This window comes from Aotus nancymaae, unplaced genomic scaffold (assembly GCF_030222135.1).
Source record: "Aotus nancymaae isolate 86718 unplaced genomic scaffold, 86718_ANA_hifiasm-v0.15.2.pri h1tg000020l, whole genome shotgun sequence".
NCBI lineage: Eukaryota > Metazoa > Chordata > Mammalia > Primates > Aotidae > Aotus > Aotus nancymaae.
Window position 1 is genome coordinate 58599793 of NW_026988432.1, and position 15705 is coordinate 58615497.

The following is a 15705-nucleotide window of genomic DNA, read 5'->3' on the forward strand; positions in this document are numbered from 1 at the left end:
AGTCGTGAAAGAAAAGCAAAAATGGTGGAACAGGGTCCTAAGGGCAGTCACTCCTAGTGTGAGTGCCGCCTGGAGGTTCGTGCGGCGCCCCCTGGAGGCTAGTGTGGGTGCCGCCTGGAGGTTGGTGTGGGTGCCGCCTGGAGGCTGGTGTGGCGCCCCCTGGAGGCTGGTGTGGGTGTCGCCTCGAGGTTGGTGCCGCGCCCCCTAGAGGCTGGTGTGGGCGCCGCCTGGAGGTTGGTGTGGCGCCCCCTAGAGGCTGGAGGTTGCTGTGGCGCTTGTTGGTGCCCAGCGCCCTGCTCGGGGCTTCCCGTCTGCTTCGCTCCTGCCCGCTCCCGGGGCGGCAGGGCGGGGTTCCACTGGGCTGCATGTTCTCGCGAGGCGCCTTTGCTCCTCTGGGAAGATAGTGGTGCAGCCGCTTCCTCCCGGGGTCAGCAGGGCTCAGCAGGGCTTTCGCCTCAGGCCGCCCAGCCCGCTCCGGCCGCCGCCACCGCCTCTCCCTTCCCGCGGCGGGAGGAGGCGACGGAGCGACCTCCAGGCACTGGGCAGCTTCCGCTCCGGCCGCCGCCACCGCCTCTCCCTTCCCGCGGCGGGAGGAGGCGACGGAGCGACCTCCAGGCACTGGGCAGCTTCCGCTCCGGCCGCCGCCACCGCCTCTCCCTTCCCGCGGCGGGAGGAGGCGACGGAGCGACCTCCAGGCACTGGGCAGCTTCCGCTCCCCCAGCAGCCGGGGGTGCGGAGGAGAAAGACGCCAGGAAGCAGAATGTCCCCGCCTGCAGGAGGGTCGGCCCGGGGCTGCGCCCCCTGGTTCCTGCCCGCAAGCAGCTGCCTGGCCTGTCCCTGCCGTGTTGCTCCCCGGAAAGCTCTAAGGCTCTCGGGCCTGCAGGGAGGGACACTTTCTTCCTCACTGTGAGTCTGCAAACTCGGGGCCAGGCATTTTCTGCATATTCTTAAACGGGATGCTTCAGTCAAAGGCTGATGATAGAACCACTCTTTCTGATTATCGCCTGCTGATAATGAGAACATATGAACAAATAAGAATATGTATGAATAGGTTCCAAACTTTGGAGGGATCAAGTAGGGAGGAAAAACAAATGCTTCCACCCACCTCTGTACACAAGAGTGTGCTTTACCAAATCGGTGTAAATTATGGATAACTTACGAAAAAAACGCTTCTTAAATCTAGAAAACAAAACAAGTAAAGGGCGGGTGCAGTGGCTCACGCCTGTGATCCCAGCACTATGGGAGTTCCAGGCGTGGGGAGGGAGGGGTGGGAATCACCTGAAATCAGGAGCTTTCGACCAGCCTGGCCAACAAGGTGAAACCGCATCTTTACTAAAAATGCAAAAATTAGCTGGGCGTGGTGGCAAGCGCCTGCAGTCCCAGCTACTTGGAAGGCTGAAGCAGGAGAATCACTTTAACTCAGGAAGGGGAGGTTGCAGTGAGCCGAGATCGCCACTGCACTGCAGCCTGGGCGACAGAGTGAGACTCCATCTCAGAAACTCAAAAAAAGTAATAAATCAACAATGTTTTAACTACAAGTTATAAAGACATTATCTTAATTTTATGGATTTTTTGTTTTGTTTCATGTCACTTAGCAGTTTTTTGAACACTTAAGTTTCCTTATTAGAGTTCTAGAAATAGTTTTGTAGTTTATTGACTTTTATTTTTATTTTTGAGATAGTGTCAAATGGCGCGATCTCCAATGGCGCTTAAAACCAGTGTAGCTCCAACATTTGTTCCCGAGATACAGGATGATGGATGATGACTGCATGGATGTGATGGAGATGCTTTACCATTGGGACCTTCTGCATCCTTCTGATGTTTTGTTGCTTAGAATATGAATGGCTGAGAGGGGGCTGTAGAGCCTCCCACTCTGTTTGTGTGTGAGGTTCTTCCTGCCATCCTGCCATCATTTGTTTCTTATGTTTTGCAGCCAAGACTGATCATGAGAACCCTGGAAGTTCAGGAAGGAATGAGCCGCCCAGAAGCAGGGACAGGGAGCTGGTGGGGAAGACCAGAAATCAGGTCTGTGAAGGTTCCAGAGAGGACCTGTCCTTGGGAGTCAGTTGGGGGCTGAGGTGGGGGAGGGGCACTGGAGGAGACGTATCACATTCCGGGGCCAGGGATTGGTGGAGAGGGAGTATAAAGCATGAGGGTTGCCTAGGCAGCGCCCAGACAGGAGAAGGTTTGGTGGAAACCAGAGCCCTGGTCTCCGTCTAATTGCTCCTGAGCCTCCCGCTTTCTTGCCCCGCGTGTCCTGTGGCTTCCCCGATAGACTTTCTCCCTGACTTGTAGCTGAACCTCCCACTCGCACTTGAAGACTGTTTCAACCCGATCCTTTCCTAGACTCCTTTCTCCTCCCCCTCCTCCAGGTGCCCAACATCCCCTGTACCCCTCCCTCCCCTTCCCTCCCATCCCCCTCCCCAACTCAGATCCTGCCCCATCCCCATCCCCTTCCCTCCCCCAGCCCTAAGCCACCCCCACCTCTGTCCTGGCCCTCTCAGGGCACCCTGAGAGGACCAGGACATGTGGGTGTCGTGGCCGCTCTTTTGGCTCCTCCTGCTGGGGTTTCCCAGCCATCAATCCACCCATGTGAGTAGACGCTGGGCCCTTGGGGTTTCTTCCTTGTTATTGGGCTGTGTCACTTGGCATATTACACAGTGCAGGCCTGTAATTTCAGCACTTTGGGGGGTTAAGGTGGGCAGATCACCTGAGTCCAGGAGTTCAAGACTAGCCTGGGCATCATAGCCAAACCCATCTCTACAAAAGATTCCAAAAATGATTAGTTGGATGCCTACTGCACTCTTGTCTAAAACAAAACCAAAACAAGATGAAATGTCATTTGAGTTTTGTCATTTGATGACTGTTTAGGAACTTCTGTGTCATCCCTGTCTTCTGCTCTTGGGGGCTGCCTCTAGGGAGTCTGTGTCCAGTCAGTGTGATGGGAGATTAGAAGCCCATCAGATGGAGAGGAAAGGGCTGCACCTGCTGGGAGGTTTGCAATGCGGGAGTCACTAGGAGTGACGTGACCAGGATGTGAGTGAGGACTGTATTGTCCTTGGTTTTGTAAAATGTGTATGGTGCAGATCATTGATTGACCCAAAGGAGAAAGGGTCTTAAAGTCCTTATGTTATTTAAATATAAAGAAATGACAGGCCTGGTGTGGTGGCTCAGGCCTGTAACTGGGAGGCTGAGGCTGGTGGATCAGTTGAGGTCAGGAGCTCCAGACCAGCCTGACCAACATGGTGAAATGCTGTCTCTACTAAAAATATAAAAGTTAGTCAGGCGTGGTGGCAGGTGCCTGTAGTACCAGCTACTCAGGAGGCTGAGGCAGGAGAATGGCTTGAATCCAGGTGGCGGAGGTTGCAGTGAGCTGAGATTGCACCACTGCACTCTAGCCTGGGTGACTGAGTGGGACATGTCTCAAAAAAAAAAAAAAAATTTTTTTGTGATTTTTGTTTTTGTTTTTGTTTTTTTGAGACAAAGTCTCCCACTTGTCTCCCAGGCTGGAGTGCAATAGCGTGATATTGACTCACTTCAACCTCTCCCTCCCTGGTTCAAGCGATTCTTCTACCTCAGCCTCCTGAGTAGCTGGTATTGCAGGCATCTGCCACCATACCTGACTAATTTTTGTATTTTGGATAGAGATGAGGTTTCACCATTTTGGCCATGCTGGTCTGGAACTCCTGACCTCAGATGATCCCCTAGCCTCACTCTCCAAGAGTGCTGGGATTACAGGCATGAGCCACCACATCTGGCCTTTTGTGATATTTTTTAGATCATCAGCTATTGTTAGGGTTAGTGTATTTTATGTGTGGCCTAAGACAAGTTTCCTTCTTTTAATATTGCCCAGGGAAGCCAACAAATTGGATATCCCTGCTTTACGTCAAGAAAAAAAAGGCAGTGTACATTTAGAATGCCTAAACACACTACCAGCCATGCAAAAAACATGAGACTGGTAACTTCCAATCTTTTTTGAAGCAGTGGAATCCCCTGGTGATATCTGAGGGGTGTGGTTACCTCTTGGAGGAGGTTGATGGTTTCTAAAGATTATTATTTTTTACTGAAATATTGTGAATGTCACTGACCTTTTCATTATTTCAACTATTATTGTTCCAGGTCATCAGTTTTCCACCTAATGATGAGTACACTGGGCATGACTTTCCTGGCATTCTGTGGATGCTCTTCACTGGTGTATATCTGGGAGTTTCTATAGTTCGACTTTTCCTCCGAAAAATTCGCTTTTTTGTGAGTATACTAACTTCCTGTAGAGGTATACTTGTAATCACACATAAGAAGAAATTATTTAAAACAATTCATGGTTCTGGACTTTATTATGAATATTGGGTTTTACCAAAAACATCAGGGAAATTATTGATTAGCATAAGAATTATAAAAGTATCTGCCATTTACATTATGAAAATTAAATAGGTTGGTGTTTGTTTAATAGAATGTCAACAGAGCTTTGAGTCAAAACTAAGTTTGTTTTTTTAACTTTTGTGATTTTTTTTTTTTTAATTGCATTTTAGGTTTTGGGGTACATGTGAAAAACATGCAAGGTTGTTGCATAGGTGCATACGTGGCAGTGTGATTTGCTGCCTTCCTCCCCTTCACCCACACGCTGGCGACCTGTGTGGCTTCTCTGCGTGTGAATCTCCTGGTCTGTGGGCAGTAAAAATCAGTCTGGAAATACGGCGTCCACTCACCCTCTGTGCTTTCTCTTGGAGCTGCATTCCCGAGTTCCTCCTAAGCGGCCATCTTGGATCTCTCCCCGCCTTTTTTTTTTTTTTTTTTGGAGATGGAGTTTCGCTCTTGTTACCCAGGCTGGAGTGCGATGGCGCGATCTCGGCTCACCGCAACCTCCGCCTCCTGGGTTCAGGCAATTCTCCTGCCTCAGCCTCCTGAGTAGCTGGGATTACAGGCATGCACCACCATGCCCAGCTAATTTTTTGTATTTTTAGTAGAGACGGGGTTTCACCATGTTGACCAGGATGGTCTCGATCTCTTGACCTCGTGATCCACCTGCCTCGGCCTCCCAAAGTCCTGGGATTACAGGCGTGAGCCCCCGCGCCCGGCCCCTTTGTGATCTTTATCAGAAATGGAGTATGAAATTTTGGCACTTAAATAGGAAATTCTGTCTAAACTTTTCTGCTTTATAATTCTATCGTATGGCTGGAAGGAAAGCTTTCACTCTCTAAAGATTCACTGCAGAAACTGACAACAGAGAGCTTAACAGGAGAAGAAAAACATAGAGCAGGCATAAACATGGGAGCCAGCTGAAAAATGAGACTGCAAGAAGGGTCAGATGGTTGATGCTTAAAGGGTACCCTGTTCTCAGGGGAGAGGGAGATAGATGGAGATGGAGGCAATTTAGAGGGGGAGTCAGTGATTTTTTAGGGGAAATGAAAGATCCCAAGGAACAAAGTTGGCCTGAGACAAAGTTCCTCTGAGATCATGGGGAAGAGGCGACAAACTGCAGGACGGTGAAGGGCAGAGCTGCACTGCATCATCTCATCATGCAGAGAAAGCCCCAGAGAATCTGTAGGAACTGCCCTTTAGAGAATCAACGAACAGTGTGTCTGAGCAGGGTAATTTCAAATGACATCATCAAAGTGCATGTTCCCGGTTGCAGGTGGAGAGGGATCAGTATGTCCAAAGTCTGTACTTGATAAGAATTTGACTGCTAAGTTGTGTCATCATTTGAGCCTTTTTGTCCATTGGGTAAAGTGAGCTCTCTACTTTCTCTTACCTTTCATGACAGTAAAAACGTGGTTGTCTGGGGGCTGAACCTCCTTCTGAACAAGGATCCAAGAAAAAAGCACTAATCCCACAATGCTTTTTATATTCAAGGGAAGAGGAAGTATGTTTTATTTTTACAACCTAGATAATTACCTGCCATTCAGGACTGCCTTTCTCCTTTTTTTTTTTTTTTTTTTTTGAAATGGAGTCTGACTCTCTGGCCCAGGTTGGAGTGCGGTGACACAATCTCAGCTCACTGCAACCTCTGCCTCCTAGGTCCCAGTGAGACTCCTGCCCCAGCCTCCCAAGTAGCTGGAACTACAGGCCTGTACCACCATGCCCGGCTAATTTTTGTATTTTTGGTAGAGACGGGATTTCACCATTTTTACCAGGCTGGTCTTGAACTCTGAACTCAGGTGATCCACCCACCTCGGCCTCCCAAAGTGCTGGGATTACAGGTGTGAGCCACCACACCCTGCCGCATTTAACAGTCTCTACCCTACTTAGTCCTGAACAGAGAATTGTCAATACAAGTTGGGGGAAGTTTTCTCTCTTTTTTTTTTTTTTTGACAGTCTGGCTCTGTCACCCAGCCTGGAGTATAATGGTGTGATCTTGGCTCACTGCAACCTCTACCTCATGGGTTTAAGTGATTCTCCTGCCTCAGCTCCCAATGAGCAGCTGGAATGACAGGCGGTCACCACCACACCCAGCTAATTTTTTTATTAGTAGAGTTGGGGTTTCACCATGTTTGCCAGGCTGGTCTCAAACTCCCGATCTCAAGTGATCCACCCACCTAAGCCTCTCAAAGTGCTGGGATTACAAGCGTGAGCCACCACGCCTGGGGAGGGGATGTTTTTTCATGTACCACTTCTGATTTTAACTAAATTACCTGTGAGTTAAAATCAGAAAAATCAAATTCCATAAAGAACTTGAAAGATGTTCTTTCAGGCTGGGTGTGGTGGCTTTTTCAGGTCACCTCTTCTCCAAGAAAGGCTCTTGACAACTGGGTAAGTTTTGATTCTTTGTTTTCCTTGCTTTTGGGTATAGTCTGCCAGATGAGGACATGGATGTATTTTTCTCCCCACAGTTCTGTGCTCAAGCCTTGGAGGGGGAGACGGCAGAGAGCAAGGCTGCCTACAAGCAGCACAGGTAGGTCATTGTGATGGATTTTTTTTCTTTTTGAGCCGGAGTCTCCGTCACTCAGGCTGGAGTGCAGTGGTGAAATCTCAGCACACTGCAACCTCCACCTCCCGGGTTCAAGCAGTTCTCTGTGTCAGGCTCCCAAGTAGATGGAATTAAAAGCATGTGCCACTACCTGACTTTTTTGTATTTTTAGTAGAGACAATTTCTCCTTGTTGGTCAGGCTGGTCTCAAACTCCCAACCTCAGGTGATCTGGCCACCTCAGCCTCCCAAAGTGCTGGGATTGCAGGCTTGCGCCACCACGCTCAGTTGTTATGGTCATTTTTAAGGATGTTTTTGTTTTAAGAGGAAGCTTCAAGTGTCTAGTGAAGAACGTGGTGTTTTAATTCTTTTTCAAGTCAGTTCTTTCTCTGTCTTCTAGATGGGAAATGAGGAGAAAGAGGAGAGTGCCAAGGAGACACATGAGTGAGGGGCCAGCCCAGAAACACCTGTGCCTGAAGAACGCTTTCTGGCGAGGTAGGAGCTCCCGTGAAGGCAGCCGCTTAGTTTCTGCTGCACAGTCCACATACCCTGCTTCTCCTTTTGGGGGTGAGGGCTCAGGTGGGGTAATTGTCATGTCTCCTGGAAACAGTTCCTAGCACTTATGAAGAGAACAGTTGTCCTGCTGGGGGGCAGGACCCCATTTTTCTCAAGTGCCCTGGCTGAATGGCTCTTGGCTAGTCCTGTGTGAATGATAGAGCTCAGACCTCTCCACTGACTGTGGACTTTGCCCCCCACTGATGCCTTGGTTAGTTTTAACTGTGAAGATGAGCCTACAAGGCAAATGGGCCAGCTCCCCTTCCCATCTTGAGTCAGTGTGAAGGCTTTGTTTTTCTTTCATTTGAGAAAAGTAACAACGATAACATTTTAGAATGGGAGCTGTAAGTGCTGATGAGAGCAGAGATTTTCAGGTGATGTCTTCATGGATCAATAAAACAGTACATGAGATCTGCTTTAAGAAAAGAAGCATTTATTTGTACTTTTTGGAACTTCCTTCATTCCTTTTGCTTATTTAAATTGTTTATTGTGAACTATATAACTCCTTTAGTAAGCTAAATTTCTATGTAATCTTACTCTAACATTTGAAGTGTGACCCTAAAACTTTCCAGTTGATTTCTTCTTTCTTTCTTTTTTTCTTTTCTTTCCTTTTCATTTTGAAAACCTTGCTCAGTCACTGAGGTTGAAGTGCAGTGGCACAATTTTTGCTCACTGCAACCTCCACCTCCTGAGTTCAAGCAGTTCTTCTGCCTCAGCCTCCCAAGTGGCTGGGATTACATGTGCCTGCCACCATGCCTGGCAAATTTTTTCTTTTTGTATTTTTAGTAGAGGCAGAGTTTCACCATGTTGGTCAGGCTTGTCTCTAACTCTTGACCTCAAGTGATCTGCCCACCTCAGCCTTCCAAAGTTCTCGGATTACAAGTGTGAGCCACCACATCCAGCCCTCATTTAATTTCTGTAGCACTTACCTTTTCTCATGGCTGTTAGTCTCTTTATGTTCATTTCTGTTCATAAACATTGACAATGCCTGGTGAGATATGGAGGTTAGATTCACTATGAATCTGCAGGATTTTAAATGCCCCTACAGCTTGAAGAAAAGGAGCAGTGCTGCTCCTGTCCTGGCCCTATAGATGTTCTTCCCATCCATGGCTGTTTCTATTTTAATTTGGAGTCTGTGCTCACATGATGGGTGATTTCCTTTGATGTGTACTGGGAACCCTGATTTAAAGCTCATTTCCAACTGGTTAGAGCCCGACTTGTCCACAGCCTGTTGAGAGTTAAGAAAACCCCTGGACCAGGACTCTGCAGTATCTTCCTCAAGGCTCAGGCCCAGAGGGCTCCAGGGTCCTCTGATGCATCTGGTCAATTAACCCTGTGCCTCTGGTAAGGGACCTGAGTGTGGCAAAGAGGGTGAGATGGCAGCAGAAGGCGTGGAGGGTTTCTTATTCTTCACAGAACATGCGAGCCAGATTTAGCCCCATTCCCTTCTCTTGCCCTTAGCAGATTCAGGACCTCATTCGGTTCCCGTGAGGAACAGCAGCTGCGTCCCAAGTGAAAACACAGAGAAGACAAAGGTAAATGCTGGGGTCATTTTCACTGTGCCTGTATCAGGACACTGTAGTCTTTTCCTCCATCATCCTCTCCTGGCCTGGCCTCTGCTCTGTAGGTTCTGTGATACCTTTTCTGTCTGGACTTTTTCAGAAGCAAAATTTTTCCCATAAGCTTTCTGGCTTCTTCATTCCCAGCTAGTGATCTTCAGTGGCACCTCCAGAAGCCATAAATGCTTAGGGACTGAGGGCTGAAGGGCTTTTACTGTTCTGTTTCTGGAAATAACAGGAATTCCACTGACCTCCACTTTCATGGGTCTCATGGCCCAGTGAACTCTGACTGATCTGTTACTCAAGGTGTTGTGGGGTCTATTTCTGAATTATGTGGGGTTTTCTTTTATTTTGCTGTGGTTTTGTTTGTTTTTTTCTACAAGGTAGGTGATCAACATTTGAAATATCTGCTGTATTCCCAGAAGTGATGAAAGTGAAAACTCATTAATCCAACATTAATATGTGCTTTGTGCAATTTTGAATGCTCTTCGTCAAGGTCAATTTCATAGTTCATCACACTCCCATTCCTGTTGGTAACTGTGTTGTGCAAAAATGCCTTCACCCCCATGTGGCGGTGCCCTGATCTAACATTCTAAGTGTCAGAGTCTCCGTATTTGTAATAAAAAAAAGCCTCGATTGTGAGTTAGTGAAAGTGAATGTAACCTATTACCCACAGTGACAATTCCCAACCAAGGCCTTAAATGATGCTCAGCTATGCTGGTTCTCGTCTGGCCTCTGTACCTTCAACAGCTGCTGAGTCCTATGATTACACATGATGGGAACTGTACACTTGAAATTAAACACATTGCTTAAACTTGCTTTTTTCAGAAGTCCCACCTCATTATTCCCTGGACAAAAGTATTATTTATGTCATAATGCACTTAAAATTTGTATTACCTGGGAGTTAAAAGAAATACTCTAGCCATGCCTAACTGACTTCTGTATGTCAGATTCTTCTGTCAGAAAACCCTCTCCCAGTTTCCCTGCTTATCTTCAAGAATCCACATTTCCCAGAGCCATCTGTGCTCATGGAGGGCACCCCCAGAGTGAAGAAGAGCCTTTGTCAAGAAGGGAATCAGAGGGAAAATGAGAGGGTCCTGCAGGCAGAGCAGGAATAGACTTCCACTCTGCCTCCTGCAAGCTCTGTGACCCTGGGCACATGTTCTTCTTCCTTGGGGAGCCTCTGTTTTCATAGATTTGGAGCAGGGTGGTCACACTGACTTGCAGAGTTTTGAGAATCAGAGACGGAACATAAAAGGCCTGGAGAACATTCTGCAAAAAGAAGCTGTAACACATGTGTGGACAATGGGCTTTTCATACCTCTCTTACTCGCTGTTTATCTGATGCAAAGAACATGCTCTGGTGATGGCGATGAGGGAGGAATGAGGATGGACAGAGACATTCCTGTGTCTGACAGATGCTTCTTCCTTACTGTGCTATGACTGTGTCTTCCCTGGGGCAGGCCCCAGCCTGCCTACATTTGCAGACAGACGCAGTGGCATGTGGAGTAAACAGTTTGTCCCAATGACTCTTCTTCACTCCCCAGCTGTCAGTGGTACTTAGTGGGAGGGTGACTTCATGACACTGATGCTGCTGTTTTGAAACCTGGAGGACGGAAAGGTGCAAAAAACTATCAGCAGCAACATAAGGTGCAGCCTGTGTTGGCAGTGGTGGTTCTGTCTGTCAGATTCATACATTTCAAAATAATTCTTCCTTCTGCCTACAGGTTAATTTGGCTGCAGCACAGCAATATCATTGCTCAGGATTGCTCTACTCACCCTACCTCATGGCTGACCCTTCAAGACCACTGATGGCTTGCTGGCCACATCCTCCATCTGGGTGTCACCTGGGACTACAGACACCTAAACACAAAAGACTTCTGGCACCTCTACCACCATTAGCCAATGATTTTCTGAGTCTGTACACAACTCCACCCGAATGTCTTCTGGCACCCCTGCCAGCTTCTACAGATGATGAGTTTTCAAGACCACAGACACCTGCACATGAGTGTCTTCTACTACCTCTACCACCTTTAGCGAATGATTTTCTGAGTCTATATGCAACTCCACCTGAGTGTCTTCTGACACCACTGCCAGCTTCTACAGATGATGAGTTTTCAAGACCACAGACGCCTGCACATGAGTGTCTATTACCTCTACCACCTTTAGCAAATGATTTTCTGAGTCCATACGTAACTCCGCCCGAGTGTCTTCTGACACCCCTGCCAGCCTCTACAGATGATGAGTTTTCAAGACCACAGATGCCTGCACATGAGTGTCTATTATCTCTACCACCTTTAGCGAATGATTTTCTGAATCCATATTCAACTCCACCCGAGTGTCTTCTGACACCTCTTCCAGCTTCTACAGATGATGAGTTTTCAAGACCACAGACGCCTGCACATGAGTGTCTTGTATTACCTCTACCACCTTTAGCCAATGATTTTCTGAGTCCGTACACAACTCCACCCGAGTGTCTTCTGACACCTCTGCCAGCTGACCTGCTCTCTCAACCGACACTCAACCTTCACCTGAGTGTCCTCTCAGACTTCACCCTCTCCTCTAGTCATGTGGCCTGTGAGACCTTTACCATCACCTCTAAAGGTACCACTTGATGTGTTCATTCGAACGGTATAAAGTAATTTTTAAAAATATTCATCTCTTCTTTTTTGAGTGAATAGAAAGAAATGTCACAGATGGTACTGCAGGGCTTTGCAGTACAAGGGTAACACCGGCTGAGATCCTGCTCACTTCTCTCAAGTTTCCGAGAGTACACAGTCGGTTGCATTATTTCCTTGTCATGAGTTTGGCAGCAGGTATCTCTTGTAGATAAAGACAGATTTTTTATATTTTGTGGGGACAGAGTCTCACTGTGTCACTCAGGCTGGAGTGCAGTGGTGCAATCCTGGCTCAGTGCAACCTCCATCTCCAGGGTTCAGGTGATCTTCCCACCTTAGCCTCCAGAGGATCAGCAGGGACTACAGTCATGCACCACCACGTTTGGCTCCTTTGTATTTAAAAAAATTTTTTTGAGATGGAGTCTCACTCTGTTGCCAGGCTGTAGTGCAGTGGCACCATCTTGGTTGACTGCAACCTCTGCCTCTTAGGTTCAAGCAATTCTCCTGCCTCTCCGTCCCAAGTAGCTGGGACCACAGGTGCATGTCACCATGCCCACCTAATTTTTTGTATTTTTAGTAGTGACAGCGTTTCACCATGTTGGCCAGGAGAGTCTTGATCTATTGATCTCATGATCTGCCCACCTTGGCCTCTGAAAGTGCTCGGATTACACGCATGAGCCACAGTGCCCAGTCTTTTTTTTTTTTTTTTTTTTTGAGATGGATTCTTGCTCTGTCACCCAGGCTGGAGTGCAGTGGTGGGATCTTAGATCTCAGCTCACTGCAATCTCCACCTCCCAGGTTCAAGTGATTCTTCTGCCTCAGCCTCCTGAGTAGCTGAAACTACAGGTGCATACCATCACACCTGGTAATTTTTCTATTTTTAGTAGAGACAGGGTTTCACCATATTGGCCAGGCTGGTCTTGAAGTCCTGACCTCAGGTGATCCAACCACCTCAGCCTCCCAAACTGCTGGGATTACAGGTGTGAGCCACCATGACTTCTCTCTCTCTCTCTCTCTCTCTCTCTCTTTTTTTTTTTTGTAGAGATTGTGTTTCACCATGTTGCCCAGGCTGGTCTCAAACTCCTGGACTCATGCCATCTGCCAACTTAGGCCTTCCAAAGTGCTGAGATTACAGGCTTGAGCCACCAGCCCAGCCAGAGATTGTGTATAGAAGCCAGAAATAGCAGTTTTGCAGGTGTGCATCGAACCTGGGCCACATGGCCATCTCTGTGTGGGATGAGACCTGTCCCTGACTTGCAGGGCATCCTGTGTCCTCCAGCAGAGAGATCCACGCTAAAGGGCAGAGAGCTTGTGACCACCCACCCACAGTGGAAGCACAAGTGAAGGGACCCAGGGTGCAAAAGAAAGAGACCGGATCTCCTGGGAACAAGCAGGAGGCTGTGGAAAAGGCTGGAGTGGGTTGTTTTCACTTGGGAGTTTGTGTAACTCAGGTGGAGCTGGAAGGCTCCTGGCTGGGCAAGCAGTGTGAGCAGGAGCATGGAGGCTTCTTGAGGGCCCCATAGAGCCACCACGGGAGAGCTCAGATAGCCGGGTGTGCACAGGGAATTATGCCTCCAGCACTTTCTCATTGCCCTACTGCCCTTAGTCCATTACCTGTAGGAATGATTCTTTCCCTGGGTGTGTGAAGGCTCTGGATCAGGGTGAATGAATGCCTAGAGCTCTGGGAAATTTAACTTGGTTCTATCAGGGGGCCCTGTCTCCCCTACTTTTTATGGTGCCAGGAGACTAACAGTGAGGATGGGTCTGGTTTATTGGAGCTGCGCCTTGGTCTTCAGAATCAGGTTGACTCTGGTGGGAAACTCAAAGCCAATCCTGAGCTGTTCTGGCATCATCTTATCCCCAGCAACCTCGCTCTCCCCCTGCGACTCCCAGCTTTGCCTCTCCCAACCTTGGCATGTAAAATCCTCCCCCTTCACTGTGTCCCTGCTGCCTGATCCCAGACACCAATTCTCAGTGGGGCTCAGAGCCCCAGCTTTCTCAGAAGTGAGCTGGGACTGATGTGGTTATGAGGTCATGGTGAGGACAAGGAGACCAAGCCCATGAGGAAAGCATCTTGCCAAATAGCTGCTAAAAGGGAGAACCTCCTCCCTCCCGCTGGTTACATGGGAACATTCCCACTCAGAAGATCAGCATAAGATGTTCATTGAAGTTTACTAACCTTAGGGTGTAACAGCTCAGGCCCCGGGATTTCCTATCTCTGTTTCAAAAGATAAGGGATAGCCTCTGTCTCCAAGACTAAAATTCAGATTCTTACAAGATGAAGAGGTTACAGGAACACACACACAGTGAAATCTGAGATCTATATGTGTGATCTGTAGATAATTATTCTTCATGACATACATACACATCTGCAGCCACACACGGAAGTATTCAGTAGGGGCACAGGTATTTTATAGAAGACAAAATGTATATCGGGCAAAAAAGTTCACATGAAAATAAACAAACAAAAAAAAATTTTGTCACTATGAAAATGCTTCAGTAATGGTGTGTGTACAGCAGGGGACGTGGACAGGGAAAACCAAGTGCACACACAGAGGCACAGGCCAGAGGACAGACTGGGAGTGAATAATGAGTTCACACCGCTCCCTGCTTTCCCCGGTGACTGCAGGCTCTAGGCCACCTCCTCCTCGAACTCGCCCTCTTCCTTGGCCATGGTGTCCTGGTACTGTTGGTATTTGAACACCAGGTAATTCATGTTGCTCTTGGCCTGGGTAAACTCCATCTCATCCAGGCCCTTGCTCGTGTAGCAGTGCAGGAAGGTCTTGTGTGGAAACATGGCTGTGAACTGCTCCGAGATGCACTAGAACAGCTTCTGGATGGCCCTGCTGTTGCCAATAAAGGTTTGGACATTTTTAGCTCTTGGGGTAGGATGTCACAGACAGCCATTTTCTCATTGTTGGGGATCCACTCAGCAAAGTAGCTGCTGTTCTTGTTTTGGACATTAACCTTGTCCACCTCCTTCATGGACATGCAGCCCCTGAACACGGCAGCCACTGTCAGGTAGCGGCCATGGCAGGGCTGCAGGCTGCCATCATGTTCTTGGAATCCAACGTCTGCTGGGTCAGCTTGGGCACTGTCAGGGCCCCAGTATTGCTGGCTGCCCTCCTGGTCAGTGGGGCAAAAGTGGGCATGAAGACTTGCAGGCGGGGGAATGGGACCATGTTCACCGCCAGCTTCTGCATGGGAAGTGCAGGCAGGTGGTGACCCCACTCATGGTGGCAGATACCAGGTGGTTCAGGTCACCACAGGTGGGCATAGCAGCTTTAAGGCTCTGAAGCAGATGTCATAGAGAGCCTCGTTATTGATGCAGTAGGTCCCATCTATGTTTCCTATGAGCTGGTGGATGGAGAGGGTGGCATTGTAGGGCTCCACCACCGTGTCTGACACCTTGGGTGAGGGCACCACACTGAACATGTTCATTATCCTGTCTGGGTACTCCTCCCGGATCTTGTTGATGAGGAGGAAACCCATCCCAGACCCAGTCCCCCACCCAGGGGGGCCCGGCCACTTTGCTGTTTTATTTTGTGTTTTTTACTATACTTCTGGATTTAATATGCTGTTTCTTAATTTTATGTTCAGATACCTTTGTGTTAGCTACTACATACCTCACAAATGTTTTCTTTTATTTATGTTTAGATTCATAGAGGGCTGGGTGAAGTGGCTCACATCTATAATCTCAACATTTTGGGAGGCTGAGGTGGGTGGATCACTAGGTCAGGAGTTCAAGACCAGCCTGACCAACATCATGCAACCGTGTCTCTATTAAAAATACAAAAATTAGCTGTGTATGGTGGCATGCACTTGTAATCCCAGCTACTCAGGAGGCTGAGACAGGAGAATCGCTTGAACTGGGGAGGCAGAGGTTGTAGTGAGCTGAGATCATGCCACTGCACTCCAGCCTGGATGACAGAGAGACACTCTGTCTCAAAAATAAATTAATTAATTAATTAATTAAATTAATAGAGATGGGGTCTCACTATGTTGCTCAGGCTGGTCTCAAACTCCTGGGCTCAAGTGATTTTCTCATCTTGGCCACTGAAAATGCAGAGAT

General features: G+C 48.1%; 1 protein-coding gene and 1 pseudogene across 1 annotated transcript; one reads left to right on the plus strand and one right to left on the minus strand.

The window, feature by feature from the left end:
• Positions 1-832: 832 nt before the first annotated feature.
• LOC105713191 (nuclear pore complex-interacting protein family member B3-like) lies at positions 833-11671 on the plus strand. Its single transcript, XM_064379366.1, has 7 exons — positions 833-906; positions 1934-2025; positions 4120-4248; positions 6828-6889; positions 7303-7397; positions 8919-8992; positions 10743-11671. Exons 3-7 carry the CDS (start codon positions 4180-4182, stop codon positions 11628-11630), a joined length of 1188 nt encoding a protein of 395 aa, XP_064235436.1. The 5' UTR covers positions 833-906; positions 1934-2025; positions 4120-4179; the 3' UTR covers positions 11631-11671.
• A 2594-nt stretch (positions 11672-14265) lies between these two features.
• On the minus strand, positions 14266-15146 carry LOC135276073 (tubulin beta-4B chain-like; annotated as a pseudogene).
• Between the last annotated feature and the right edge of the window lie 559 nt (positions 15147-15705).

What these genes read in the sequence shown, in the direction of transcription:
- LOC105713191 (XM_064379366.1), top strand. Translation starts at nt 4,180, where the DNA reads ATGCTCTTCACTGGTGTATATCTGGGAGTTTCTATAGTTCGACTTTTC. An exon ending in GCTGCCTACAAGCAGCACAG is followed by an intron (nt 6,890 to 7,302) that starts GTAGGTCATTGT and finishes TCTGTCTTCTAG; the next exon opens with ATGGGAAATGAGGAGAAAGA. An exon ending in AAAACACAGAGAAGACAAAG is followed by an intron (nt 8,993 to 10,742) that starts GTAAATGCTGGG and finishes TTCTGCCTACAG; the next exon opens with GTTAATTTGGCTGCAGCACA.